We start from the raw sequence: 27,485 nt of genomic DNA on the forward strand, positions 1-27,485 counted from the left end.
TATTTGCAGCCTATCCCTGACGATCCAGACTCTTTCCTTTTCCTTAGTAACTGCCCCCTTCCTCCCACCCGCCCCCCTCCCTCCCACCCCAGCCACAAACCCCCTCCCCCAAGAGCTGGACAAGAGATTGAGTTTTGGGACTCAGTGCTTCTGCTCTGAGTTTGGCTGCTCTTGTGTGCCTCCTACTGGCCAGTGTCCTTCACGGTGGTTTGCTCCCTCAGCGAGGGCAATGGTTTGCCCGCTTCGCTGGCTGCACTGGGACAGATCAGGGCCTGCAATTCGCAGGGGGTGGGGGGGAAAAAAAAGACTTAAGTTTACATTGCACCTTTTGCGACCGCTGGAGTACTTTTTGAAGTTTGGTCACTGTTGTAGGTGACGCGGCAGCTCACTTGACCAGGACACCAGGGAGAACCCCCCACACCACCGCCCCCCCGCTCTTCCTCGAGATAGTGCCCTGGGGGATCTCTCACATCCCCCTCCCGGGCAGGCAGATGGGGCCTTGGTTTCACACCTTATCCGGAAGATGAGTGAGACTTGAATCCCCAGAACCTTGTGATTCGGGGGCAAGAGCTCTGAGCCAAGGCTGTGCTGATTGAGAACAATTAGCTCCAATTACTCAGCCTTGTTGCATATATCCCCAGCACCTCATCCGACAAAAATCTATCCACCTCCGTTTGGAAATTTCCGATTGACCCCCTCCCGCAGCCTCGACAGCTTCATTGGGGGCGGGGGAGGCGAGAGAGTTCCAGATTCCCGCTCCCCTGTGTGTGTGTGTGTGTGTGTGTGTGTGTGTGTGAGAGAGTGTGTGTGTGAGAGTGTGTGGTGTGTGTGTGTGTCTGTGTGTGTGAGAGTGTGTGTGTGATTACGTGTGTGATTACGTGTGTGATTACGTGTGTGTGTGTGTGTGTGTGTGTGTGTGTGTGTGAGAGAGTGAGTGTGAGAGTGTGAGAGTGTGAGAGTGTGAGAGTGTGAGAGTGTGAGAGTGTGAGAGTGTGAGTGTGTGTATATGTGAGTGTGAGTGTGAGAGTGTGTGGCGTGTGTGTGAGAGTGTGTGTGTGTGAGAGTGTGTGTGAGAGTGTGTGTGAGAGTGTGTGTGAGAGTGTGTGTGTGAGAGTGTGTGTGTGAGAGTGTGTGTGTGAGTGTGTGTGTGTGTGTGTGTGTGTGATTACGTGTGTGTGTGTGATTACGTGTGTGTGTGTGATTACGTGTGTGTGTGTGATTACGTGTGTGTGTGTGTGTGAGTGTGTGTGTGTGTGTCTGTGTGTGTGAGTGTGTGTGTGTGATTACGTGTGTGATTACGTGTGTGTGTGTGTGTGAGTGTGTATGTGTGATTGTGAGTGTGTGTGTGAGTGTGAGAGTGTGTGTGTGTGTGTATATGTGAGTGTGAGAGTGTGTGGTGTGTGTGTGAGTGTGTGTGTGATTACGTGTGTGATTATGTGTGTGTGTGTGATTACGTGTGTGTGTGTGAGAGTGTGTGTGTGTGTGATTACGTGTGTGTCTGTGTGTGTTTGTGTGTGTGTGTGTGTGTCTGTGTGTGTCTGTGTGTGTGTGTGTGTGTGTGTGTGTGTGTGTGTGTGTGTGTGTGTGTGTGTGTGTGTGTGTGAAGTGCTTCCTGACATCACCCCTGAACGGGCCTGGCTCCAATTTGAAGCTTCTGCCCCCCCCCCCAACTCCTTGTTCTGAACTCCCCACCCCCACCAGAGGAAACAGTTTCTCTCTATTGACCCCATCGAATCCTTTAATCATCTTAAACCCCTTGTTTACATCACTCCCAAATCCCCTACATTCGGGGGAATACAGGCCGGGTCTGTGTGTGACCAGTCCTCGGAATTTAACCCCTTCAGCTCCAGGATCATTCTGGTGACCACCTCCTCAGTCCCCGCCTCCAACTCAGTCCCCGCCTCCTCCTCCTCAGTCCCCGCCTCCTCCTCCTTCTCAGTCCCCTCCTCCTCCTCAGTCTCCGCCTCCTCCTCAGTCCCCGCCTCCTCCTCCTCCTCAGTCCCCCCCTCCTCCTCAGTCCCCGCCTCCTCCTCCTCCTCAGTCCCCGCCTCCTCCTCCTCAGTCTCCGCCTCCTCCTCAGTCTCCGCCTCCTCCTCAGTCCCCGCCTCCTCCTCCTCCTCAGTCTCCGCCTCCTCCTCAGTCCCCGCCTCCTCCTCCTCCTCAGTCTCCGCCTCCTCCTCAGTCCTCACCTCTGCCTCCACCTCAGTCCCTGCCATCGACACCTTATCTCCCCCTATCCCCCCTCTCCCAGCTTGGTTGCCCCTCCACGTTCTCCCCCTCGACTGCCCCTCCCCCTCCTCCTAAACCTCATATCCCTCTCTGCACAACCGCACCACCCTATCCTTAACCTTGGATACCCCTCCTCCTCCTTTATATCCTCCTCCCCCTCGATTACTCCCCTTCTTCCTGCCCCCGGCTCTTCCTGCTCCTTAGACCCCCACCCCCCTGTCTCCTCGTCACCCACCCACCCCCTCGGCCTCGGCCGCCCCTCCCCCTCCACCCCCCTCGGCCGCCCCTCCCCCTCCACCCCCTCGGCCGCCCCTCCCCCTCCAACCCCTCAGCCGCCTCTCCTCCTCCATCCCCTCGGCCCCCCCTCCCCCTCCACCCCCCCTCGGCCGCCCCTCCCCCTCCACCCCCATCGGCCGCCCCTCCCCCTCCACCCCCATCGGCCGCCCCTCCCCCTCCACCCCCATCGGCCGCCCCTCCCCTTCGGCCTCCCCTCCCCCTCCACCCCCTCGGCCACCCCTCCCCCTCCACCCCCCCTTGGCCGCTCCTCCTAAACCTCACATCCCTCTCACCACAACAGCATTACCCTATCCTTAACCTCGGATACCTCCTCCTACTCGATTACTCTTTCCGCTTTCCGCTCCTCGGCTCTTCCTGCTCTTCAGTTTCCCCCCCCCCCCCCCTTGGTCCCCCACCCACTCCCTTCCCCCTCGGACCCCCACCCCATCACCCCCTTCTCGGACCCCCACCCCCTCCCTCCTCCTCGGACCCTCTTCCTACTCCTCCTTACATACCCCGCACCTCCCCCTCACTCTCTTCCTCCTAAACCTCATATCCCTCACAAACAGTGGGATCTGCCTGTGCTGCCCTAGTGATCAGGAACGACATGAGTATTGCCTCAAAATCTCTTGAAAGCTTTACAGTGAGTCAGTAGCATCCTCTAGTAAACCACTGGGTAGACCACGGCACCAGACGACAGAGTCAGGGTGTGAGGAAAGTGTGGTGAACCTCCTGAGGGAGCACAAGAACAGCACTTTGTACAGTGACACTGCTTTGCCACCTATGTTAGCCAGGCAGCTCGGGTTCCACTTCCGCCTTCCCCCTCAATCATTTAATCAGTCCCCAAGGAGGCAATGGATTATGCGATGGAGGAGGGGTGGGGGAATATGAGGTGGAGGAGGAGGATAGGTGGGGGAATACGAGGTGGAGGGGGAGGAGGGGTGGGGGAATATGAAGTGGAGGAGGAGGGGATGGGAAGTATGAGGTGGAGGAGGAGGGGATGGGGGAATGGGAGGTGGAGGAGGAGGCGATGGGAAAATGAGGAGGTGGCGATGGGGAATGTGAGGGGGGAGGAGGAGGGGATGGGGGAATATGAGGTAGAGGAGGAGGCAAAGGGGAAAATGAGGGGGAGGAAGAGGCGATGGGGAATGACAGGTGGAGGGGAGGGGAGGATGACGGGGAGGGGAGTACGGGGTAGAGGGGGAGGGGAGTACGGGGTGGAGGGGGAAGGGAGTACGGGGTGGAGGGGGAGGGGAGTACGAGGTGGAGGGGAGGGGAGTACGAGGTGGAGGGGAGGGGAGTACGAGGTGGAGGGGAGTACGAGGTGGAGGGGAGGGGAGTACGAGGTGGAGGGGAGGGGAGTACGAGGTGGAGGTGGAGGGGATGGGGAGTACGAGGTGGAGGTGGAGGGGATGGGGAGTATGAGGTGGAGAGGAGGGGAGTACGAGGTGGAGGGGGAGGGGATGGGGATTTTGAGGTGGAGGAGGAGGGGATGGGGGAATGAGGTGGAGGAGGAGGGGATGGGGATTTTGAAGAGGAGGAGTAGGAGGGGATGGGGAAACATGTGGAGGGGGAGGGGATGGGGTATTTTGAGGTGGAGGGGGTGGGGGAATATGAGGTGGAGGAGGGGGAGGAGGAGGGGATGGTGGATTTTGAGGTGGAGGGGGAGGGGATGGGGGAACATGAGGGGGAGGGGATGGGGGAACATGAGGGGGAGGGGATGGGGGAACATGAGGGGGAGGGGATGGGGGAACATGAGGGGGAGGGGCTGGGGGAACATGAGGGGGAGGGACTGGGGGAACATGAGGGGGAGGGGATGGGGGAACATGAGGGGGAGGGGATGGGGGAACATGAGGGGGAGGGGCTGGGGGAACATGAGGGGGAGGGGCTGGGGGAACATGAGATGGAGGAGGGGGAGGGGATGGGGGAACAGGAGGTGGAGGGGCTGGGGAACAGGAGGTGGAGGGGCTGGGGAACAGGAGGGGGAGGGGCTGGGGGAACATGAGGTGGAGGAGGGGGAGGGGCTGGGGAACGAGGTGGAGGGGCTGGGGAACATGAGGTGGAGGAGGGGGAGGGGCTGGGGAACATGAGGTGGAGGGGGGGAGGGGCTGGGGGAACATGAGGAGGGGAGGGGATGGGGGAATATGAGGTGGAGGAGGGGGGATGGGGGATTGTGAGTTGGAGAAGGGGGAGGGGCTGGGGGATTTTGAGGAGGAGGGGGAGGGGCTGGGAAACATGAGGTGGAGGGGCTGGGGGAACATGAGGTGGAGGAGGGGGAGGGGCTGGGGAACGTGAGGTGGAGTGGGGAGGGGCTGGGGGAACATGAGGAGGGGAGGGGATGGGGGAATATGAGGTGGAGGAGGGGGGGATGGGGGGATTGTGAGGTGGAGAAGGGGGAGGGGCTGGGGGATTTTGAGGAGGAGGGGGAGGGAATGGGGGAACATGAGGTGGAGGAGGAGGGGATGGGGAACTTGAGGTGGAGGAGGAGGAGATGGGGGATTTTGAGGTGGAGGAGGGGCTGGGGGAACATGAGGAGGGCGAGGGAATGGGGGACATGAGGAGGGGGAGGGAATGGGGGAACATGAGGAGGAGGAGGGGAGGGGCTGGGGGATTTTGAGGAGGAGGGGGAGGGGATGGAGGGACATGAGGTGGAGGAGGAGGGGCTGGGGGAACATGAGGTGGAGGAGGAGGAGTGGATGGGGGAACATGAGGTGGAGGAGTCTGTTAGAATTTGAGGTGGAGATGATGATGATTGGGCAGTGAAAGGGTTAACCCCCATTCCGCTTTTCCTTTAGTTCTGGAGTAGATGGGATCCAGTCGGTGAATGTGAGCGTTTTTCCCAGTTAATTTCCCAAGGGCTGCCAAAAAGAGGAGTTGTGGGGGCGTGGGGTGGTGGGGGTGGCGAGTGGTGAAGAAGAGAAAACTTTTTTTTTGAAGAGATTACTGTCGGCCTGAGGTTAAGACCGGCTGGAACCGGTTCCTTACCTCCGAGTGCATGGCCGCAAGGCACTGTGGGGTAGCACGGACCCCTCCATGTACTGTAAACATAGCACTTGGCAAGGTGCGCCCGCTTGCAAGGGCTCTGGCAGTCCCGAGAGGGATGGCACAGAATGTGGGGCTGCCCAGTCACTGTAGAGAGGGCTGTACTGAATCCCCTCTTTCATTCTTCAAACAGCTGTAGCGAGCAGCAGTACGGGAGAGGGGAGGAGCCTGACCTGTGAGTACCAAGAAAGATTTGTGCGTGTATTTTTTTTTAAACTGCCGTGTGGCATGTAGAGAGGCGTGTGTGTGTGTGAGGATCCTTTTTATTAATTTCTCTCTCTCTCTCTTTCTCTCTCTTCCCCTGTGTGAAATTCCTTTGTCTGAGGGCCCCCGTCGCCCTTTCTCCCACTCAATCTCACACAAATGTCCACACACACGCAACACTTACACACGCACGCGTACAAACACAGACACATGCACACAGAGACGCGCGTGCACACAGACAGGCAGGCAGACACACGCAGACACACTCGCATAGACGCTCACACAGACACACACACACTAACACACACTCACATAGACATACACACACACTGACACACACACACTGACACACACACACTGACACACACACACTGACACACACACACTGACACACACACACTGACACACACACACTGACACACACACACAGACTCACGTACAGAGACACATACACACACTCAGACACACTCACACAGACAAGCTCACATGGACACGCATTCACACACACACTGACACACACTGACACGTACACACTGACATGCACACACATACACACACACACTGTCACAGAGACACACACACACTGTCACAGAGACACACACATACTGTCACAGAGACACACACACACTGTCACAGACACACACACACACACAAAAGACACGTGCACACACCCGCAGATGCGCGCGCACACACACACACACACACACACAGGCAGACGCACACACACGGGCAGACACACACACACACACAAGGCCAGACACACACACATACAGACAGACTTACCGGCCAGCCAGCCCCTGCAAATTCCTCCTCAGCCCAGCTCTTGGGAGTTGGGAGCTTGCTGTGTGGCTTGGCCACTTGCCAAGAGAGCCTTGCTGTCGCAGACGGCAAAAAGAGAAACGGGGTGGTCTGCAGTCTAGAGAAATTACAGGGCCATTAAACAAGGAAGTGTGCCTGTGCTTTGCAGGAAGCCCCAGCATTTTGTGCGTGCGTGAAACAGTGAGAGGCAGCTGAAGGGAGAGCAGTGAAACCCCTTCACTTCTCCCCACCACCCCCCCACCCCTGCCCCCCCCCCACCCTCCGCGCGCGCGCCGCCCCCCCCCCCAAACATTGTTCCCTGCAGCCATTCCGATCGGTGCGATGCCCAGACTTCTGCTCCCGCCGCTGTTTAATTCCCTCTAAATATTTATGCAGATTCCCAGGGATTTGCCTGCATCTCAGCTGCACTTCCCAGCCCTACAGACCCCAAGCTCCGATCAGCCAGTCGTGTGAATGCTGCTCATTCATTCAGTCGGCTTCTCTGCACACCACTCCACAAGCATTGCATGCCGTACACTGCCGGGTTCAAAAGGCTCAGCTGTTTTTGGAGCTGCTTGCAGCCAGAGCCCTGCGCGCGCCCTGTGGTCAAGGCCCCTGTCCCACCCTTGCGACTGTTCTTAGGTGCCGCCCGCCAGTGCCAAATGAATCGCTTTGTTCCATGCGAGTGCCCCTTGTCCCCCACACAGGTTTCCCAGTGAGTGAACTGCATGCATTCGACTGTCAGTCTCCGTATCAGTTTACAGCACAGACCAGCCTCCTGCCCATTCAGTTATTTAACACTACATCAGCTACGGCCTCCTGCATTAGCCTGTGGTTTCACGCTGCCCCCACAAGCTTCCCGAACCTCTCTGGCAAGGTGCGAGCGGCTCGTCGGGGGGCAATTCCAACTTGCCCCAAGAAAAGGGGAATTCCTCACATCAGCCAGCGCAATGAGTTGTCAGCCTATTTGACTGTGGGAGTCGCCGTGCTCTGCCCTTTCCCGGGTTTGGTTGGGGACGTTGGGGGGGTGGGGTGTTGTGTCCACCAGAAAGTTACTGGGAGCACAAACCCTGGCTCTTCTGCCCAGCCTCCCCCGACCAAGGGGCAAGAAGGTAATTCAGTATCCCAATCTTTAGCACCAACACCCCCCCACCCCCCTCCTCCACCACCACCACCACACCATATACTTGTCTTCTGTGCAGAAATTTACCAGAATGGGACCAGGGATGAGGGACTTCAGTTCATGTGGAGAGGCTGGAGAAGCTGGGATTGTTCTCCTTAGAGCGGAGAAGGTCAAGGGGGAGATTGAATCGAGGCGTTCAAAATCAGGAAGGGGGTTCGGACAGAGTAAATAAGGAGAATCTGCTCCCACTGGGCAGGAGGGTCGATAACCAGAGGGGACACAGATTGAAGAGAATCGGGAAGAGAACCAGAGGAGGAGATGAGGAGAATTTGTTTTTATTTACACAGCGAGTTGTTGTGATCTGGAAGGCGCTGCCTGAAAGGGCGGTGGAAGCAGATTCAATAGGAAGTTTCAAAAGGGGGGGAATCGGATAAATACTGGAAGGGAAAACATTAGCAGGGATATGAGGAGGGGGGAAAGAGCGGGTGGGGGGGAAGTGGGGACTAATTGGATAGATCTTCCAAAGAGCCGACATTGACACGATGGGTCGAATGGCCTCCTGTGCCGCATCATTCTAAGATTGGACGTGCAGGATCTTTGGATTAGGCCGATTCACGTCACTGGGGGAATCTTGAGGCTGCTTCCCCTTTCACTCAGCTTAATTGCATGCTGCTCGGCACGATGGGGTCCTCTCATTTGTGTCTTGTGATTCCATGTGCCCCTGCCTGAGGCCTGAGCGTCCTCACCCTCAGGAAGCTGCAAGACTAGGCTCGCAAGCACTATCCCCTCCCTAAACAGAAGTAAACAATTGTCACACGGGGCTCAGAAATACAGCATAAAGGGCAAATGTTGCTGGAAACTGAGAGAACACCCTTCCTCTTCAGGTGCCAGCTCACAGGCTGACGCTTTTGCCTCCGAGTCAGAAGACCATGGGTTCGAGCCTCACGCCAGCGATCACAGGGAATGGTGTAGAATTTCTGGCATGGAAATAGGCCATTCGGCCCCTCTGCTCCGTGCTGGTGTTTCTGCTCCACATGCGCCTCCTCTCAACCCCTTCTTCATCTCACCCTGTCAACAACATGTCCTTCTATTCCTTTCTCCTTTGTGTTTATCCATCTCCCCCCCCCACCACAAACCCATCTCCGCTATACGCCTCGACTGCTCCCTGTGGGAGTGAGTCCCACATTCTCCCCACTCTGTGTGAAGAAGTTTCTCCTGAATTCCCCATTGGATTTATTAGTGACTGTCTTATAGTTGAGCTCTTAATCCCAGGCCAACACTCCCAGTGCCAGTGCTGAGGGAGCGCTGCACTGTCGGAGGGTCAGTACTGAGGGAGCGCCGCACTGTTGGAGGGTCAGTACTGATGGAGCGCCGCACTGTCGGAGGGTCAGCACTGAGGGAGCGCCGCACTGTCGGAGGGTCAGTACTGAGGGAGTGCCGCACTGTCGGAGGGTCAGTACTGAGGGAGCGCCGCACTGTCAGAGGGTCAGTACAGAGGGAGTGCCGCACTGTCGGAGGGTCAGTACTGAGGGAGCGCCGCACTGTCGGAGGGTCAGTACTGAGGGAGCGCCGCACTGTCAGAGGTGGCGTCTTTCTGATGAGACTCGAAACTGAGGCCCTCCCCATCTGCCCCCTCAGAAAGACCCCATGGTTCCCAGCACAGATCTGTCTGACCCAGAGGAGAGACTGCTGCTCACTGAACCACATCTGACACCCTGTACATATGTACCAGCAGTGTGGGGCCGATTGGCAGTGAGAAATGGGAGTGAGAGTACAGAAGAAGGGGTAATGCTGAGTGCTGCAGGTTTGTGAGAAGTGGAGCTGCCTCCGCTGCCCCTGGCCTGCGATCCAACACCGAGTGGAAGCCTGGCACCTTTTTTTAAACCGTGTCAGATCTGTCTCTGTTCCCCTGTCGGGGTGTTGCACCCATCCAGCACAAGAACGAGGAGCAGGAGTGGGCAATTCAGCCCCTCGAGCCTGCCCCGCCATTCAATACGATCGTGGCTGATCTCATTTCGGCCTCAACTCCAATTTCCCGCCCTCTCCCCATTACCTTTCAACCCGTTACTAATTAAAAATCTGCCTGTCTCCCCCTTAAATTTATTCAGCGTCTCGGCATCCACTGCCCTCTGAGGTAGTGTATTCCACAGATTCACGACCCTTTGTGAAAAGTAATTCCTTCTCATCTCTGAGTTAAATCTACCACCCCTTAGCCTAAAAACATGGCCTCTCGTTCTAGAATACCCCACAGGGGGAAACATCCGCTCCACGTCAACTTTGTCCATTCCCTTTAGCATCTTATATACCTCAACCTTCTAAACTCGAGCAAGTATAGGCCTAAACTGCTCAATCTCTCCTCGTAAGACAAGCCCCTGCATCTCCGGAATCAATCTAGTGATGTACGGGGTGTGGCAGGACGGTTACAGACTGCGTCGCGCGCAGGTTAAACATGGGAAAGCAGCCAATGTCCCAATCACCAGCCATCGGCCTTTTGCCCTCCCTGCTCAGTATGAAATCTGTCCACTCTAATCATCTGCCAACCTGTGGCCCCTGCCCCCATCCCTTCACCAACCCTTTCTCTCACTTGACTTGCCTCAGCTCACCTTGTCTTGTAGTCTGTTCCTTCAGCTGGATCACACACTGTTGGGCCCTGAGTGGCTTTGTAGGTTATTATCAGCCGCACTGCCAGTTTCCTCGCTAGCGATAGGGGGCATAATTTCATAATGAGGGGAGAACGCCTGTTTAAGGCCGAGGTGAGGAGGAATTTCTTCCCCTGTGCTGGTGGGGGAGGTCGTGAATCCTTGGGAGTCTCACCGCCCCCACCGCCCCCCACCAAGGAAGCAGCGGAGCCACGTCAATAAATACATTCAAGGCTGAGTCAGATGGATTTTTGATCGACAAGGGAGTCCAGGGTTATGGGGGACAGGCAGCAAAGTGGGAGGGCAAGATCAGATCAGCCACCGTCACGCTAATGGCGGAGCGGGCTCAAGGGGCCCCATGACCGACTCCCATTGCTTTGTGTAGCTGCGGGTGGGGTGGGGCTGTGGTGTGGACAGTGGTTTCAGCAGAGCATTTCTGTGGCAGTTTTGCCCATCTTCACCTCAAGGCCCTGACTGCTGCTGGGAAGTGGGGACTGGGTGGCGTTCCATTGCACCGTTCTGTTTTTTCCAGATGCTGGAGGTGGGGAGTGGGGTGGGGAGTGAGCGTTGGCTAGCTATTCCACCACATGGGGCATCACAGATCAGCCCTTTCTGCCCTTCACCACTTTAGATCAGCCAGGGAGGTCAGTGATCAGGCCCAAAGACAGGAGAGGGGACAGCCAGGTTTGAAAGCGACTCCTGAGGAATCTTAATTCAGAACGTGCGCCATGTTTGGAACCAGCCCCACAGCCCAGCAGCAAACTTGCTACGGTGCCACCGACTTCCAGCAGACTCGATATCTGCCCAAGAACAATTTCAAATTGACAGGGTCAGCTTTGTTCAGCACGTTCGAGGGGAAGTTAGGAAGCACTTTACAATGTACAGGGTAATGACACTTCCAATTCTCTCGCAAAAGCACCTGTGGATACTGGCCGTCAGTTGGAACTTCCAATACTCTGCCTGTCCTGGGAGTGTTTGATGGGGACAGTGTAAAGGGAGCTTTACTCTGTATCTAACCTCGTGCTGTACCTGTCCTGGGAGTGTTTGATGGGGACAGTGTAGAGAGAGCTTTACTCTGTATTTAACCCCGTGCTGTACCTGTCCTGGGAGTGTTTGATGGGGACAGCGTAGAGGGAGCTTTACTCTGTATCTAACCCTGTGCTGTACCTGTCCTGGGCGTGTTTGATGGGGACAGGAGAGAGGGAGCTTTACTCTGTATCTAACCCTGTGCTGTACCTGCCCTGGGAGTGTTGGATGAGGACAGTGTCAAGTGAGCTTTACTCTGTATCTAACACGGTGCCAAACCTGTTCTGGGAGTGTTTGATGGGGACAGTGTAGAGGGGGATGTACTCTGTATCTAACGCCGTGCTGTACCTGTCTTGGGAGCGTTTGATGGGCACAGTGTAGAAGAAGCTTTACTCTGTATCTAACCCCATGCGGTACCTGTCCTGGGAGTGTTTGATGGGGACAGTGGAGAGGGGGAGTAACTTTGTATCTAACGCCGTGCTGTACCTGTCTTGGGAGTGTTTGATTCGGAGAGTGTAGAAGAAGCTTTACTCTATATCTAACCCCGTGCTGTACCTGCCCTGGGAGTGTTTGATGGGGACAGTGTAGAGGGAACTTTACTCAGTATCTAACCCCATGCTGTACCTGTCCTGGGAGCGTTTGATGGGGACAGCTTAGAAGGAGCTTTACTCTGTATCTAACCTTGTGTTGTACCTGTCCTGGGAATGTTTGATGGTGGCAGTGTAGAGGGAGATTTACTCTGTTTCTAACCCCGTGCTGTACTTGTCCTGGGAGTGTTTGATTGGGACAGTGTAGAGGGAGATTTACTCTGTATCTAACCCTGTGCTGTACCTCTCCTGGGAGTGTTAGATAGGGACAGTGTAGAGGAAGCTTTGCTCTGTATCTAACCCCGTGCTGTACCTGCCCTGGGAGTGTTTGATGTGGTCAGTGTAGAGGGAGCTTTACTCTGTATCAAACCCCGGGCTGTCCCTGTCCTGGGAGTGTTTGATGGGGACAATGTAGAGGGAGCTTTACTCTGTATCTAACCCCGTGCTGTACCTGTCCTGGGAGTGTTAGATGGGGACAGTTTAGAAGGAGCTTTACTCTGTATCTAACCCCGTGCTGTACCTGTCCTGGGAGTATTTGATGGGGATAGTTTAGAAGGAGCTTTACTGTATACCTAACCCCATGCTGTACCTGTCCTGGGAGTGTTTGATGGGGACAGTGTAGAGGGAGCTTTACTCTGCATCTAACCCCATGCAGTACCTGTCCGGGGAGTGTTTGATGGGGACAGTGTAGAGTGAGCTTTACTCTATATCTATCCCCGTGCTGTATCTGTGCTGGGAGTGTTGGATAGGGACAGTTTAGAAGGAGCTTTACTCTGCATCTAACCCTGTGTTGTACCTGTCCTGGGAGTGTTTGATGGGGGCAGTGTAGAGGGAGATTTACTCTGTATCTAACCCCGTGCTGTACCTGTCCTGGGAGTGTTTGATGGGGACAGTGTAGAGTGAGCTTTACTCTATATCTAACCCTGTGCTGTACCTGTTCTGGGAGTGTTTGATGAGGACATTGTAGAGGGAGCTTTACTCTGTATCTAACCCCATGCTATACCTGCCCTGGGAGTGTTTGAAGGGGACAGTGTAGAGGCAGCTTTACTCTGTATCATACACTGTGCCAAACCTGTTCTGGGAGTATTTGTTGGGGACGGTGTAGAGGGGGATGTACTCTGTATCTAACGCCGTGCTGTACCTGTCGTGGGAGTGTTTGATGGGGACAGTGTAGAAGAAGCTTTACTCTGTATCTCACCCCGTGCTGTACCTGTCCTGGGAGTATTTGATGGGGACAGTGTAGAGGGTGCTTTCCTCTGTATCTAACTCCGTGCTGTTGCTGCCCTGGGAGTGTTTGATGGGGACAGTGTAGAGGGTGCTTTACTCTGTATCTAACCCCGTGCAGTACCTGTCCTGGGAGTGTTTGATGGGGACAGTGTAGAGGGAGCTTTACTCTATATCTAACCCCGTACTGTATCTGTTCTGGGAGTGTTTGATGGGGACAGTTTAGAAGGAGCTTTACTCTGTACCTAACCCCATGTTGTACCTGTCCTGGGAGTGTTTGATGGGGACAGTGTCGAGGGAGCTTTAGTGTGTATCTAACCCCGTGCTGTACCTATCCTGGGAGTGTTTTATGGCGACAGAGTAGAGGGAGATTTACTCTTTATCTAACCCCGTGCTGTACCTGTCCTGGGAGTGTTTGATGGGGAAAGTGTGGAGGGAGCTTTACTCTGTGTCTAACCCTGTGCTATACCTGTCCTGGGAGTATTTGATGGGGAGAGTGTAGAGGGAGCTTTACTCTGTATCTAACCCTGTGCTGGCCCTGTCCGGGGAGTGTTTGATGGCGCTAGTGTAGAGTAAGCTTTACTTTGTACCTAAACCCATGCTGTACCTGTCCTGGGATTGTTTGATGGGGACAGTTAGAGGGTGCTTTCCTCTGTATCTAACTCCGTGCTGTACCTGCCCTGGGAATGTTTGATGGGGACAGTGTAGAGGGAGCTTTACTCTGTATCTAACCCCGTGCTGTACCTGTCCTGGGAGTGTTTGATGGGGACAGTTTAGATGGAGCTTTACTCTGTACCTAACCCCGTGCTGTACCTGTCCTGGGAGTGTTTGATGGGGACAGTGTAGAAGGAGCTTTACTCTGTATCTAACCCCGTGCTGTACCTGTCCTGGGAGTGTTTGATGGGGACAGTGTAGAGGGTGCTTTCCTCTGTATCTAACTCCGTGCTGTACCTGTCCTGGGAGTGTTTGATGGGGACAGTGTAGAGGGAGCTTTACTGTGTATCTAACCCCGTGCTGTACCTATCCTGGGAGTGTTTGATGGCGACAGTGTAGAGGGAGATTTACTCTTTATCTAACCCTGTGCTGTACCTGTCCAGGGATTGTTCGATGGGGACAGTGTAGAGGGAGCTTTACTCTGTATATAACGCGGTGCCAAACCTGTTCTGGGATTGGTTGATGGGGACAGTGTAGAGTGAGCTTTACTCTGCATCTAACCCCATGCTGTACCTGTCCTGGGAGTGTTTGATGGGGACAGAGTAGAGGGAGCTTTACTCTGTATCTAACCCTGTGCTGTACCTGCCCTTGGAGTGTTTGATGGGGACAGTAAAGAAGGACCTTTACTCTGTACCTAACCCCGTGCTGTACCTGTCCTGGGAGTGTTTGTTGGAGACTGTATAGAGGGCGCTTTACTCTATCTCTAACCCCGTGCTGTACCGGCCTAGGGAGTGTTTGAAGGGGACAGTGTAGAGGGAGCTTTACTCTGTATCTAACCCTGTGCTGTACCTGTCCTGAGAGTGTTTGATGGGGACAGTGTCGAGGGAGCTTTACTCTGTATCTAACCCTGTGCTGTACCTGTCCTGGGAGTGTTTGATGGGGACAGTGTCGAGGGAGCTTTAGTGTGTATCTAACCCCGTGCTGTACCTATCCTGGGAGTGTTTTATGGTGACAGAGTAGAGGGAGATTTACTCTTTATCTAACCCTGTGCTGTACCTGCCCTGGGATTGTTTGATGGGGACAGTGTAGAGGGAGCTTTACTCTGTATCTAACGCGGTGCCAAACCTGTTCTGGGAGTGGTTAATGGGGACAGTGTAGAGGGAGCTTTACTCTGTATCTAACCACATGCTGTACCTGTCCTGGGAGTGTTTGATGGGGACATTGTAGAGGGAGCTTTACTCTGTATCTAACCCCGTGGTGTACCTGTCCTGGGAGTGTTTGATGGGGACTGTGTAGAAGGCCATTTACTCTGTATCTAACCCCGTGCTGTACCTGCCGTGGGAGTGTTTGATGGGGTTGGTGTATATGTAGCTTTACTCTGTATCTAACCGTGTGCTGTACCTGCCCTGGCAGTGTTTGTAGGGGACAGTGAAGAAGGACCTTTTCTCTGTACCTAACCCCGTGCTGTACCTGTCCTGGGAGCGTTTGATAGGGACAGTGAAGAGGGAGCTTTACTCTGTATCTAACCCTGTGCTGTACCTGCCCTGGGAGTGTTTGATGGGGACAGTGTGCAGGTAGCTTTACTCTGTATCTAACCGCATGCTGTCCGTGTCCTGGGAGTGTTTGATGGGGACAGTGTAGAGGGAGCTTTACTCTGTTTGTAACCCCGTTCTGTACCTGTCCTGGGAGTGTTTGATTGGGACAGTGTAGAGGGAGCTTTACTCTGTATCAAACACCGTGCTGTTCCTGTCCTGGGAGTGTTTGATGGGAACAGTGTACAGGTAGCTTTACTCCGTATCTAACCGCGTGCTGTCCGTGTCCTGGGAGTGTTTGATGGGGACAGTGTAGAGGGAGCTTTACTCTGTTTCTAACCCCGTTCTGTACCTGTCCTTGGAGTGTTTGATTGGGACAGTGTAGAGGGAGCTTTACTCTGTATCATACACCGTGCTGTCCTTGTCCTGGGAGTGTTTGATGGGGACAGTGTTGAGGGAGCTTTACTCTGTATCTAACCCCGTGTTGTCCGTGTACTGGGAGTGTTTGATTGGGACAGTGTAGAGGGAGCTTTACTCTGTATCTAACCCCGTGCTGTACCTGCCCTGAGAGTGTTTGATGGAGACAGTGTAGAGGGGGCTTTACTCTCTATCTAACCCCGTGTTGTACCTGTCCTGGGAGTATTTGATGGGGACAGTGTAGAGGGAGCTTTCCTCTCTATCTAACAGCGTGCTATACCTGCCCTGGGAGTGTTTGATGGGGACAGTTTAGAAGGAGCTTTACTCTGCACCTAACCCTGTGCTGTACCTGTCCTGGGAGTTTTTGATGGGGACAGTGTTGAGGGAGATTTTCTCTGTATCGAACCCTGTGCTGTAGCTGCCCTGGGAGTGTTTGATGGGGACAGTGAAGAAGGACCTTTACTCTGTACTTAACCCTGTGCTGTACCTGTCCTGGGAGCGTTTGACAGGGACAGTGTAGTTTTACTGTTTGTAGTATACATAAATGATTTGGAGGAAAATGTAACTGGGCTAATTAGTAAGTTTGCAGACGCCACTAAGGTTGGAGAAGTTGCAGATGGTGAAGAGGAATGTCAAAGGATACAGCGGGATATAGATCGTTTGGAGACTTGGGCGGAGAAATGGCAGGTGGAGTTTAATCCGGACCAGTGTGAGGTAATGCATTTTGGAAAGTCTAATACTGGCATCTATTATGCAGTAAATGGCAGAACCCTTAAGTGCATCGATGGGCAGTGGGATCTGGGTGCACAGGTCCACAGGTCACTGTAAGTGGCCACGCAGGTGGATAGGGTAGTCAGGAAGGCATGTGGCATGCTTGCCTTCATTGGCAGGGGTATTGAGTATAAAAGCTGGGAAGTCATGCTGCAGCTGTATAGAACCTTGGTTAGTCCACAGTTGGAATATTACGTGCAATTCTGGTCGCCACATTACCAGAAGGATATGGAGGCGTTGGAGAGGGTGCAGAGGAGGTTTACCAGGATTCTGCCTGGTCTGGATGTTATTAGCTATGAGGAGAGGTTGGAGAAACTCAGATTGTTCTCACGAGAGCAACGGAGATTGAAGGGCGACTTGATATAAGTTTACAAAATTATGAGTGGCATTGACAGAGTAGATAGTCAGAAGCTTTTTCCCAGGGTGGAAGAGTCAATTACTAGGGGACTTAGATTTAAGGTGAGAGGAGTAAACTTTGGAGGAGATGTGTGGGGCAAGTTTTTATGCAGAGGGTAGTGAGTGTCTGGAATTCGCTGCCAGAGGAGTTGGTGGAAGCAGGTACGATAGTGGTGTTTAAGAGGCAGCTTGACAAATACATGAATAGGATGGGAATAGAGGGATACGGACCCCGGAAGTGCAAAATGTTTTAGTTGACGGGCAATATGATCAGCGTATGCTTGGAAGGCCGAAGGGCCTGTTCCTGTGCTGTACTTTTCTTTGTTCTTTGTGCTCTGTATCTAACCCCGTGTTGTACCTGTCCTGGGAGTGTTTGATGGGGACAGTGTAGAGGGAGCTTTCCTCTCTATCTAACAGCGTGCTGTACCTGCCCTGGGAGTGTTTGATGGGGACAGTTTAGAAGGAGCTTTACTCTGCACCTAACCCTGTGCTGTACCTGTCCTGGGAGTTTTTGATGGGGACAGTGTTGAGGGAGATTTACTCTGTATCGAACCCTGTGCTGTTGCTGCCCTGGGAGTGTTTGATGGGGACAGTGAAGAAGGACCTTTACTCTGTACTTAACCCTGTGCTGTATCTGTCCTGGGAGCGTTTGACAGGGACAGTGTAGTTTTACTGTTTGTAGTATACATAAATGATTTGGAGGAAAATGTAACTGGGCTAATTAGTAAGTTTGCAGACGCCACTAAGGTTGGAGGAGTTGCAGATGGTGAAGAGGATTGTCAAAGGATACAGCGGGATATAGATCGTTTGGAGACTTGGGCGGAGAAATGGCAGATGGAGTTTAATCCGGACCAATGTGAGGTAATGCATTTTGGAAAGTCTAATACTGGCATCTATTATGCAGTAAATGGCAGAACCCTTAAGTGCATCGATGGGCAGAGGGATCTGGGTGTACAGGTCCACAGGTCACTGTAAGTGGCCACGCAGGTGGATAAGGTAGTCAGGAAGGCATGTGGCATGCTTGCCTTCATTGGCAGGGGTATTGAGTATAAAAGCTGGGAAGTCATGCTGCAGCTGTATAGAACCTTGGTTAGTCCACAGTTGGAATATTACGTGCAATTCTGGTCGCCACATTACCAGAAGGATATGGAGGCGTTGGAGAGGGTGCAGAGGAGGTTTACCAGGATGCTGCCTGGTCTGGAGGTTATTAGCTATGAGGAGAGGTTGGAGAAACTCAGATTGTTCTCACGAGAGCAACGGAGATTGAAGGGCGACTTGATACAAGTTTACAAAATTATGAGTGGCATTGACAGAGTAGATAGTCAGAAGCTTTTTCCCAAGGTGGAAAAGTGAATTACTAGGGGACATAGATTTAAGGTGAGAGGAGAAAACTTTGGAGGAGATGTGCGGTGCAAGTTTTTTACGCAGAGGGTAGTGAGTGTCTGGAATTCGCTGCCAGAGGAGGTGGTGGAAGCAGGTACAATAATGGTGTTTAAGAGGCAGCTTGACAAATACATGAATAGGATGGGAATAGAGGGATATGGACCTCGGAAGTGCAAAATGTTTTAGTTGACGGGCAATATGATCGGTGTATGCTTGGAGGGCCGAAGGCCTGTTCCTGTGCTGTACTTTTCTTTGTTCTTTGTGCTCTGTATCTAACCCCGTGTTGTACCTGTCCTGGGAGTGTTTGATGGAGACAGTGTAGAGGGAGCTTTACGCTCTATCTAACAGCGTGCTGTACCTGCCCTGGGAGTGTTTGATGGGGACAGTTTAGAAGGAGCTTTACTCTGTAAATAACCCCGCGCTGTACCTGTCGTGGGAGTGTTTGATGGGGACAGTGTAGAGGGAGTTTACTCTGTATCTAACCCCGCGCTGTACCTGTCCTGGGAGTGTTTGATGGGGACAGTGTAGAGGGAGCTTTACTCTGTATCTCACCCTGTGTTGTACCTGTCCTGGGGGTGTTTGATGGGGACAGTGTTGAGGGAGCTTTACTCTGTATCTAACCCCATGCTGTACCTGTCCTGGGAGTGTTTGATGGGGACAGTGTAGAGGGAGCTTTACTCTGTATCTAACCCTGTGCTGTACCTGCCGTGGGAGTGTTTGATGGGGACAGTGAAGAAGGACCTTTACCCTGTACCTAACCCCGTGCTGTACCTGTCCTCGGAGCGTTTGATCGGGACAGTGTAGAGGGAGCTTTACTTGGTATCTAACCCCGTGCTGTACCTGCCCTGGGAGTGTTTGATGGAGACAGTGTAGAGGGAACTGTACTCTGTATCTAACTCCGTGCTGTACCTGTCCTGGGAGTGTTTAATGGGGAAAGTGTAGAGGGAGCTTCATTCTATTTCTAACCCCGTGCTGTACCGGTCCTGGGAGTGTTTGAAGGGGACAGTGTAGAGGGAGCTTTAGTCTGTACCTAACATGGTGCCAAACCTGTTCTGGGAGTGTTTGATGGGGACAGTGTAGAGGGAGCTTTACTCTGTATGTAGCCCCGTGCTGTACCGGTCCTGGGAGTGTTTGATGGGGACAGTGTAGAAGGAGGTTTACTCTGTATCTAACCCCGTGCTGTACCTGCCGTGGGAGTGTTTGATGGGGATGGTGTTTATGTAGCTTTACTCTGTATCTAACCACGTGCTGTACCTGCCCTGGGAGTGTTTGATGGGGACAGTGAAGAAGGACCTTTACTCTGTACCTAACCCCATGCTGTACCTGTCCTGGGAGCGTTTGATAGGGACAGTGTAGAGGGAGCTTTTCTCTGTATCAAACCCTGTGCTGTGCCTGCCTCGGGAGTGTTTGATGGGGACAGTGTAGAGGGAGCTTTACTTTGTATCTAACACCGTGCTGTACCTGTCCTGGGAGTGTTTGATGGGGACAGTGTAGAGGTAGCTTTACTCTGTATCTAACCCCGTGCTGTCCCTGTCCTGGGAGTGTTTGATTTGGACAGTGTAGAGTGACCTTTACTCTGTAGCTAACCCCATGCTGTCCCTGCCCTGGGAATGTTTAGTGGGGACAGTGTAGAGTGAGCTTTACTTTGTATCTAACCCCGTGCTGTACCTGTCCTGGGAGTGTTTGATGGGGACAGTGTAGAGGGAGATCTACTCTCTATCTAACCCTGTGCTGTACTTGCCCTGGGAGTGTTTGATGGGGACTGAAGAACGACCTTTTCTCTGTGTCTAACCCCATGCTGTACCTGTCCTGGGTGTCTTTGATCAGGACAGTATAGAGGGAGATATACTCTGTACCTAACCCCGTGCTGTCCCTGTCCTGGGAGTGTTTGATGGGGACAGTGTAAAGGGAGCTTTACTCTGTATCTAACCCTGTGCTTTCCCTGTGTTGGGAGTGTTTGATGGGGACAGTGTAAAGGGAGTTTTACTCTGTTGTCTAACCCCGTGTTGTACCTGTCCTGGGAATGTTTGATGGGGACAGTGTAGATGGAGCTTTACTCTGTATCTAACCCTGTGTTGTACCTGTCCTGGGAGTGTTTGATGGGGACAGTGTAGAGCGAACTTTTCTTTGTATCTAACCCCGTGCTGCACCTGTCCTGGGAGTGTTTGATGGGGGCAGTGTAGAGGGAGCTTTAGTCTGTATCTAACACGGTGCCAAACCTGTTCTGGGAGTGTTTGATGGGGTCAGTGTAGAGGGAGCTTTACTCTGTATGTAGCCCCGTGCTGTACCTGTCCTGGGAGCGTTTGACAGGGACAGTGTAGTTTTACTGTTTGTAGTATACATATTTGATTTGGAAGGAAATGTTACTGGGCTAAGTAGTAAGTTTGCAGACGACACTAAAGTTGGAGGAGTTGCAGATATTGAAAAGGATTGTCAAAGGATACAGCGGGATATTGATCGGTTGGAGACTTGGGCGGAGAAATGGCAGATGGAGTTTAATCTGGACCAATGTGAGGTAATGCATTTTGGAAAGTCTAATGCAGGCAGCTATTATGCAGTAGATGGCAGAACCTTTAAGTGCATCGATGGGCAGAGGGATCTGGGTGTACGTGTCCACAGGTCACTGAAAGTGGCCACGCAGGTGGATAAGGTAGTTAGGAAGGCATGTGGCATGCTTGCCTTCATTGGCAATAGTATTGAGTATAAAAGCTGGGAAGTCATGCTGCAGCTGTATAGAACCTTGGTTAGGCCACACTTGGAATATTTCGTGCAATTCTGGTCGCCACATTACCGGAAGGATATGGAGGTGTTGGAGAGGGTGCAGAGGAGGTTTATCAGGATACTGCATGGTCTGGAGGTTATTAGCTATGTGGAGAGGTTGGAGAAACCCAGATTGTTCTCACTAGAGCGACGGAGATTGAGGGGCGACATGATAGAAGTTTACAAAATTATGAGTGGCATGGACAGTGTAGATAGTCAAAAGCCTTTTCCCAGGGTGGAAGAGTCAATTACTAGGGGACATAGATTTCAGGTGAGAGGATAAAACTTTGGAGGAGATGTGCAGGGCATGTTTTTTACGCAGAGGGTAGTGAGTGTCTGGAAGTCTCTGCCAGAGGAGGTGGTGGAAGCAGGTACGATAGTGGTGTTTAAGAGGCAGCTTGACAAATACATGAATAGGATGGGAATAGAGGGATATGGACCCCGTAAGTGCAAATTGTTTTAGTTGACGGGCAACATGATCGGCGTATGTTTGGAGGGCCGAAGGGCCTGTTCCTGTGCTATACTTTTCTTTGTTCTTTGTGCTCTGTATCAAACCCCGTGTTGTACCTGTCCTGGGCATGTTTGATGGGGACAGTTTCGAAGGAGCTTTACTCTGTACCTAACCCCGTGCTGTCCCTGTCCTGGCAGTGTTTGATGGGGACAGTGTAGATGGAGCTTTACTCTGTATCTAACCCTGTGTTGTACCTGTCCTGGGAGTGTTTGATGGGGACAGTGTAGAGCGAACTTTTCTCTGTATCTAACCCCGTGCTGCACCTGTCCTGGGAGTGTTTGATGGGGGCAGTGTAGAGGGAGCTTTAGTCTGTATCTAACACGGTGCCAAACCTGTTCTGGGAGTGTTTGATGGGGTCAGTGTAGAGGGAGCTTTACTCTGTATGTAGCCCCGTGCTGTACCTGTCCTGGGAGCGTTTGACAGGGACAGTGTAGTTTTACTGTTTGTAGTTTACATATTTGATTTGGAGGAAAATGTTACTGGGCTAATTAGTAAGTTTGCAGACGACACTAAAGTTGGAGGAGTTGCAGATATTGAAAAGGATTGTCAAAGGATACAGCGGAATATTGATTGGTTGGAGACTTGGGCGGAGAAATGGCAGATGGAGTTTAATCCGGACCAATGTGAGGTAATGCATTTTGGAAAGTCTAATGCAGGCAGCTATTATGCAGTAGATGGCAGAACCTTTAAGTGCATCGATGGGCAGAGGGATCTGGGTGTACGTGTCCACAGGTCACTGAAAGTGGCCACGCAGGTGGATAAGGTAGTTAGGAAGGCATGTGGCATGCTTGCCTTCATTGGCAGGGGTATTGAGTATAAAAGCTGGGAAGTCATGCTGCAGCTGTATAGAACCTTGGTTAGGCCACACTTGGAATATTTCGTGCAATTCTGGTCGCCACATTACCGGAAGGACATGGAGGCGTTGAAGAGGGTGCAGAGGAGGTTTACCAGGATACTGCATGGTCTGGAGGTTTTTAGCTATGTGGAGAGGTTGGAGAAACTCATATTGTTCTCACTAGAGCGACGGAGATTGAGGGGCAACATGATAGAAGTTTACAAAATTATAAGTGGCATGGACAGAGTAGATAGTCAAAAGCCTTTTCCTAGGGTGGAAGAGTCAATTACTAGGGGACATAGATTTAAGGTGAGAGGATAAAACTTTGGAGGAGATGTGCGGGGCATGTTTTTTACGCAGAGGGTAGTGAGTGTCTGGAATTCGCTGCCAGAGGAGGTGGTGAAAGCAGGTACGATAGTGGTGTTTAAGAGGCAGCTTGACAAATACATGAATAGGATGCGAATAGAGGGATACGGACCCCGTAAGTGCAAATTGTTTTAGTTGACGGGCAACATGATCGGCGTATGTTTGGAGGGCCGAAGGGTCTGTTCCTGTGCTATACTTTTCTTTGTTCTTTGTGCTCTGTATCAAACCCCGTGTTGTACCTGTCCTGGGCATGTTTGATGGGGACAGTTTCGAAGGAGCTTTACTCTGTACCTAACCCCGTGCTGTCCCTGTCCTGGCAGTTTTTGATGGGGACAGTGTAGAGGGAGCTTTACTCTGTATCTAACCCTGTGCTGTAACTGTCCTGGGAGTGTTTGATGGGGACAGTGTAAAGGGAGCTTTACTCTGTATCTAACCCCGTGCTTTCCCTGTGTTGGGAGTGTTTGATGGGGACAGTGTAGAGGGAGTTTTACTCTGTTGTCTAACCCCGAGTTGTACCTGTCCTGGGAGTGTTTGATGGGGACAGTGTAGAGGGAGCTTTACTCTGTATCTAACCCTGTGTTGTACCTGTCCTGGGAGTGTTTGATGGGGACAGTGTAGAGCGAACTTTTCTCTGTATCTAACCCCGTGCTGCACCTGTCCTGGGAGTGTTTGATGGGGGCAGTGTAGAGGGAGCTTTAGTCTGTATCTGACACGGTGCCAAACCTGTTCTGGGAGTGTTTGATGGGGTCAGTGTAGAGGGAGCTTTACTCTGTATGTAGCCCCGTGCTCTACCTGTCCTGGGAGCGTTTGACAGGGACAGTGTAGTTTTTCTGTTGGTAATATACATATTTGATTTGGAGGAAAATGTTACTGGGCTAATTAGTAAGTTTGCAGACGACACTAAAGTTGGAGGAGTTGCAGATATTGAAAATGATTGTCAAAGGATACAGCAGGATATTGATCGGTTGGAGACTTGGGCGGAGAAATGGCAGGTGGAGTTTAATCCGCACCAATGTGAGGTAATGCATTTTGGAAAGTCTAATGCAGGCAGCTATTATGCAGTAGATGGCAGAACCTTTAAGTGCATCGATGGGCAGAGGGATCTGGGTGTACGTGTCCACAGGTCACTGAAAGTGGCCACGCAGGTGGATAAGGTAGTTAGGAAGGCATGTGGCATGCTTGCCTTCATTGGCAATAGTATTGAGTATAAAAGCTGGGAAGTCATGCTGCAGCTGTATAGAACCTTGGTTAGGCCACACTTGGAATATTTCGTGCAATTCTGGTCGCCACATTACCGGAAGGATATGGAGGTGTTGGAGAGGGTGCAGAGGAGGTTTACCAGGATACTGCATGGTCTGGAGGTTATTAGCTATGTGGAGAGGTTGGAGAAACTCAGATTGTTCTCACTAGAGCGACGGAGATTGAGGGGCGACATGATAGAAGTTTACAAAATTATGAGTGGCATGGACAGTGTAGATAGTCAAAAGCCTTTTCCCAGGGTGGAAGAGTCAATTACTAGGGGACATAGATTTAAGGTGAGGGGATAAAACTTTGGAGGAGATGTGCGGGGCATGTTTTTTACGCAGAGGGTAGTGAGTGTCTGGAATTCGCTGCCAGAGGAGGTGGTGGAAGCAGGTACGATAGTGGTGTTTAAGAGGCAGCTTGACAAATACATGAATAGGATGGGAATAGAGGGATATGGACCCCGTAAGTGCAAATTGTTTTAGTTGACGGGCAACATGATTGGCGTATGTTTGGAGGGCCGAAGGGCCTGTTCCTGTGCTATACTTTTCTTTGTTCTTTGTGCTCTGTACCAAACCCCGTGTTGTACCTGTCCTGGGCATGTTTGATGGGGACAGTTTCGAAGGAGCTTTACTCTGTACCTAACCCCGTGCTGTCCCTGTCCTGGGAGTGTTTGATGGGGACAGTGTAGATGGAGCTTTACTCTGTATCTAACCCTGTGCTGTACCTGTCCTGGGAGTGTTTGATGGGGACAGTGTAGAAGGAGCTTTACTCTGTATCTAACCCCGTGTTGTACCTGTCCTGGGAGTGTTTGATGGGGACAGTGTAGAGGGAGCTTTACTCTGTATCTAACCCCGTGTTGTACCTGTCCTGGGAGTGTTTGATGGGGACAGTGTAGAGGGAGCTTTACTCTGTATCTAACCCGTTTCTGTACCTGTCCTTGTTGTGTTTAATGGGGACAGTGTAGAGGGAGCTTTACTCTATATCTAACCCCTTGCTGTATCTGTCCTGGGAGTGTTTGATGGGGACAGTGTAGACGGAGCTTTACTCTATATCTAACCCCGTGCTGTACCTGTCCTGGGAGTGTTTGATGGGGACAGTGTAGAAGGAGCTTTACTCTGTATCTAACCCCGTGCTGTACCTGTCTTGGGAGTGTTTGATGGGGACAGTGTAGAGGGAGTTTTACTCTGTATCTAACCTCGTGCTGTACCTGGTCTGGGAGTGTTTGATGGGGACAGTGTAGAGGGAACTTTACTCTGTATTTAACCCTGTGCTGTACCTGTCCTGGGAGTGTTTGATGGGGACAGTGTAGAACGAGCTTTATGTTCACACCATGCTGAGTCAGACAGTCTGCCTTCGGCAAGGCAGACGGGGAAGACCGGATCTGGGGATATCTCTTTAGGCTGCGTTGATGTGCTTTCCAGCTGCAACTTCAGCGCTGGCATTGATTGCCTGGCAGCAGCCTGCCCTACCAGCTGCCACAGGGCACACGATCAGCTGCGGAGTAGCTGGAATACTAGCCCATGTCAAAGTCCCCGTGCTCTAACACATTCTGTGTGCCATTGTGTCCATGGCTGTACCAACCACCTCAGAATGGAGCGCATTGACCCTTCCCCTGTGCTCAATGGGATGTAACAGACAACAGTGTGCTTGTTTTATTCTGAATGGGAAAATGGAGTTACTGCACACAGCTGGTCTCCATTTTCCATAAAGGATATCAAGGCACTTACAGAGGTACAGGGCTTGGCCTAAATAGCCAAGTGGTTATGGTAGTGGGTTTGTAACCCCAAGATCAAGAGTTCAAATCTCACAATAGCAAACTATGAAACAATGTAACTTCATCTGGAAACAGATGGAAACGGGTTTGTACTCGAACGAGTTACAGAGGTACAGGGAGATTCACAACGATAATACTAGACTTGAGAGATCTTGATTGTCAGGAAACGACCAAGGCTCTTTTCCCTAGAGAGGAGGTGCCAGAGTCGAAGCCTTTAAATTTATGAAAGAATAGGTGTAGAGACTTGACTCGGGGGTTGTTGGGGGAGACTGGAACTAGAGGGCAGTCACTGATAAACCCAATGGAGAGTTGAGGAGAAACTTCTTTACCCAGAGAGTGGGGAGAATGTGGGACTCACTCCCACATGGAGTGGTCGAGGTGAATCGCAGAGATGCAGTGAAGGGGGAAATATGGATAAACACATGAGGGAGAAAGGAATAGAAGGATATGTTGATGGGGTGAGACAAAGAGGGGGTGGGAGGAGACTCGTGTGGGGTAGAAACACTAGCGAGGAGCAGAGGGGCCGAATGACCTGTTTCTGTGCTGGGAATACCATGTAAAAAGCACGACTTTTCCACCTCACATTTCTCTAGCACCTTGCACAACCTCGGGACATCCCAGAGCGTGTTGCAGCCAATGTACAATTACTGTTGTCATGGTAGAAAGTGTTCCTGTTTATTGTCCATCCCTAAGAACCTCAGCTTGCTGAGCTATTTCAGCAGGCAGTTAGCATAAGAACATTAAAAATAGGAGCAGGGATAGGCCATTCAGCCCTTCGAGCCTGCTCCGCCATTCAATAAGATCATAGCTGATCTATTTCAACACCACTTTCCCCGTATCCCCTGATGTTTTTAATGTGTAGAAGCTGATCGATCTCTGTCTTGAACAGACTCAATGACTGAGCTTCCACTGCCCTCTGGGGTAGAGAATTCCAAAAATTCACCCCCCTCTGAGTGAAGAAATTCCTCCTCACCTCACTCCGAAATGACCTGCCCCTTATTCTGAGACTGTGTCCCCAGGTTCTAGAATTTTTTGTCCACTCACTTTGCGTCTCCATATCCCCTTGAAGTGTATTTGTATCCTCCTCACAACTCTCACTTCCACCAAGTATTGTGTCATCTCCCAAGCTGAAAATATTACTTTTAATTCCCACATCTAAATCATTAATATAGATTGTGATTTTTTTTAAATTCATTCATGGGATGTGGACTTCGCTGGCCAGGCCCAGCATTTATTGCCTATCCCTAGTTGCCCTTGAGAAGGTGGCGGTGAGCTGCCTTCTTGAACCACTGAGTCCCTCAGGTGTAGGAACACCCACAGTGCTGATAGGGAGGGAGTTCCAGGATTTGGACCCAGCGACAGTGAAGGAACGGCCGATATATTTCCAAGTCAGGATGGTGAGTGACTTGGAGGGGAACTTCCAGATGGTGGCGTTCCCATCTATTTGCTACCCTTGTCCTTCTAGATGGCAGTGGTTGTTGGTTTGGAAGGTGCTGTCGAAGGAGCCTTGATGAATTCCTGCAGTACATCTTGTAGATGGTACACACACTGCTGCTACTGTGCGTCGGTGGTGGAGGAAGTGAATGTTTGTGGATGGGGTGCCGATCAAGCGGGGCTGCTTTGTCATAGATGGTGTCGAGCTTCTTGAGTGTTGTGGGAGCTGCACTCATCCAGGCAAATGGGGAGTATTCCA

The 27,485-nt window shown here is 52.0% G+C and overlaps 1 protein-coding gene across 4 annotated transcripts in view; it reads left to right on the top strand.

Annotated features, from left to right (window-relative positions):
- Positions 1-27,485, top strand: part of gatad2b (GATA zinc finger domain containing 2B) — a 114,891-nt gene that overhangs the window by 47,274 nt on the left and 40,132 nt on the right. Inside the window, exon 1 of one of the 4 annotated variants that reach the window (XM_041181767.1) lies at positions 5,511-5,722. The exons of 1 other annotated variant lie outside the window; for it this stretch is intronic. In XM_041181767.1, the coding sequence (XP_041037701.1) occupies positions 5,616-5,722 (107 nt within the window). In that variant the 5' untranslated portion in view covers positions 5,511-5,615. Of the gene's footprint in view, positions 1-5,510; positions 5,723-27,485 lie in introns of those variants that run through there. 2 more of the 4 variants (XM_041181768.1, XM_041181766.1) reach the window with 2 other exon arrangements.

Source organism: Carcharodon carcharias, assembly GCF_017639515.1.
Source record: "Carcharodon carcharias isolate sCarCar2 chromosome 36 unlocalized genomic scaffold, sCarCar2.pri SUPER_36_unloc_2, whole genome shotgun sequence".
Classification (NCBI taxonomy): Eukaryota; Metazoa; Chordata; class Chondrichthyes; order Lamniformes; family Lamnidae; genus Carcharodon; species Carcharodon carcharias.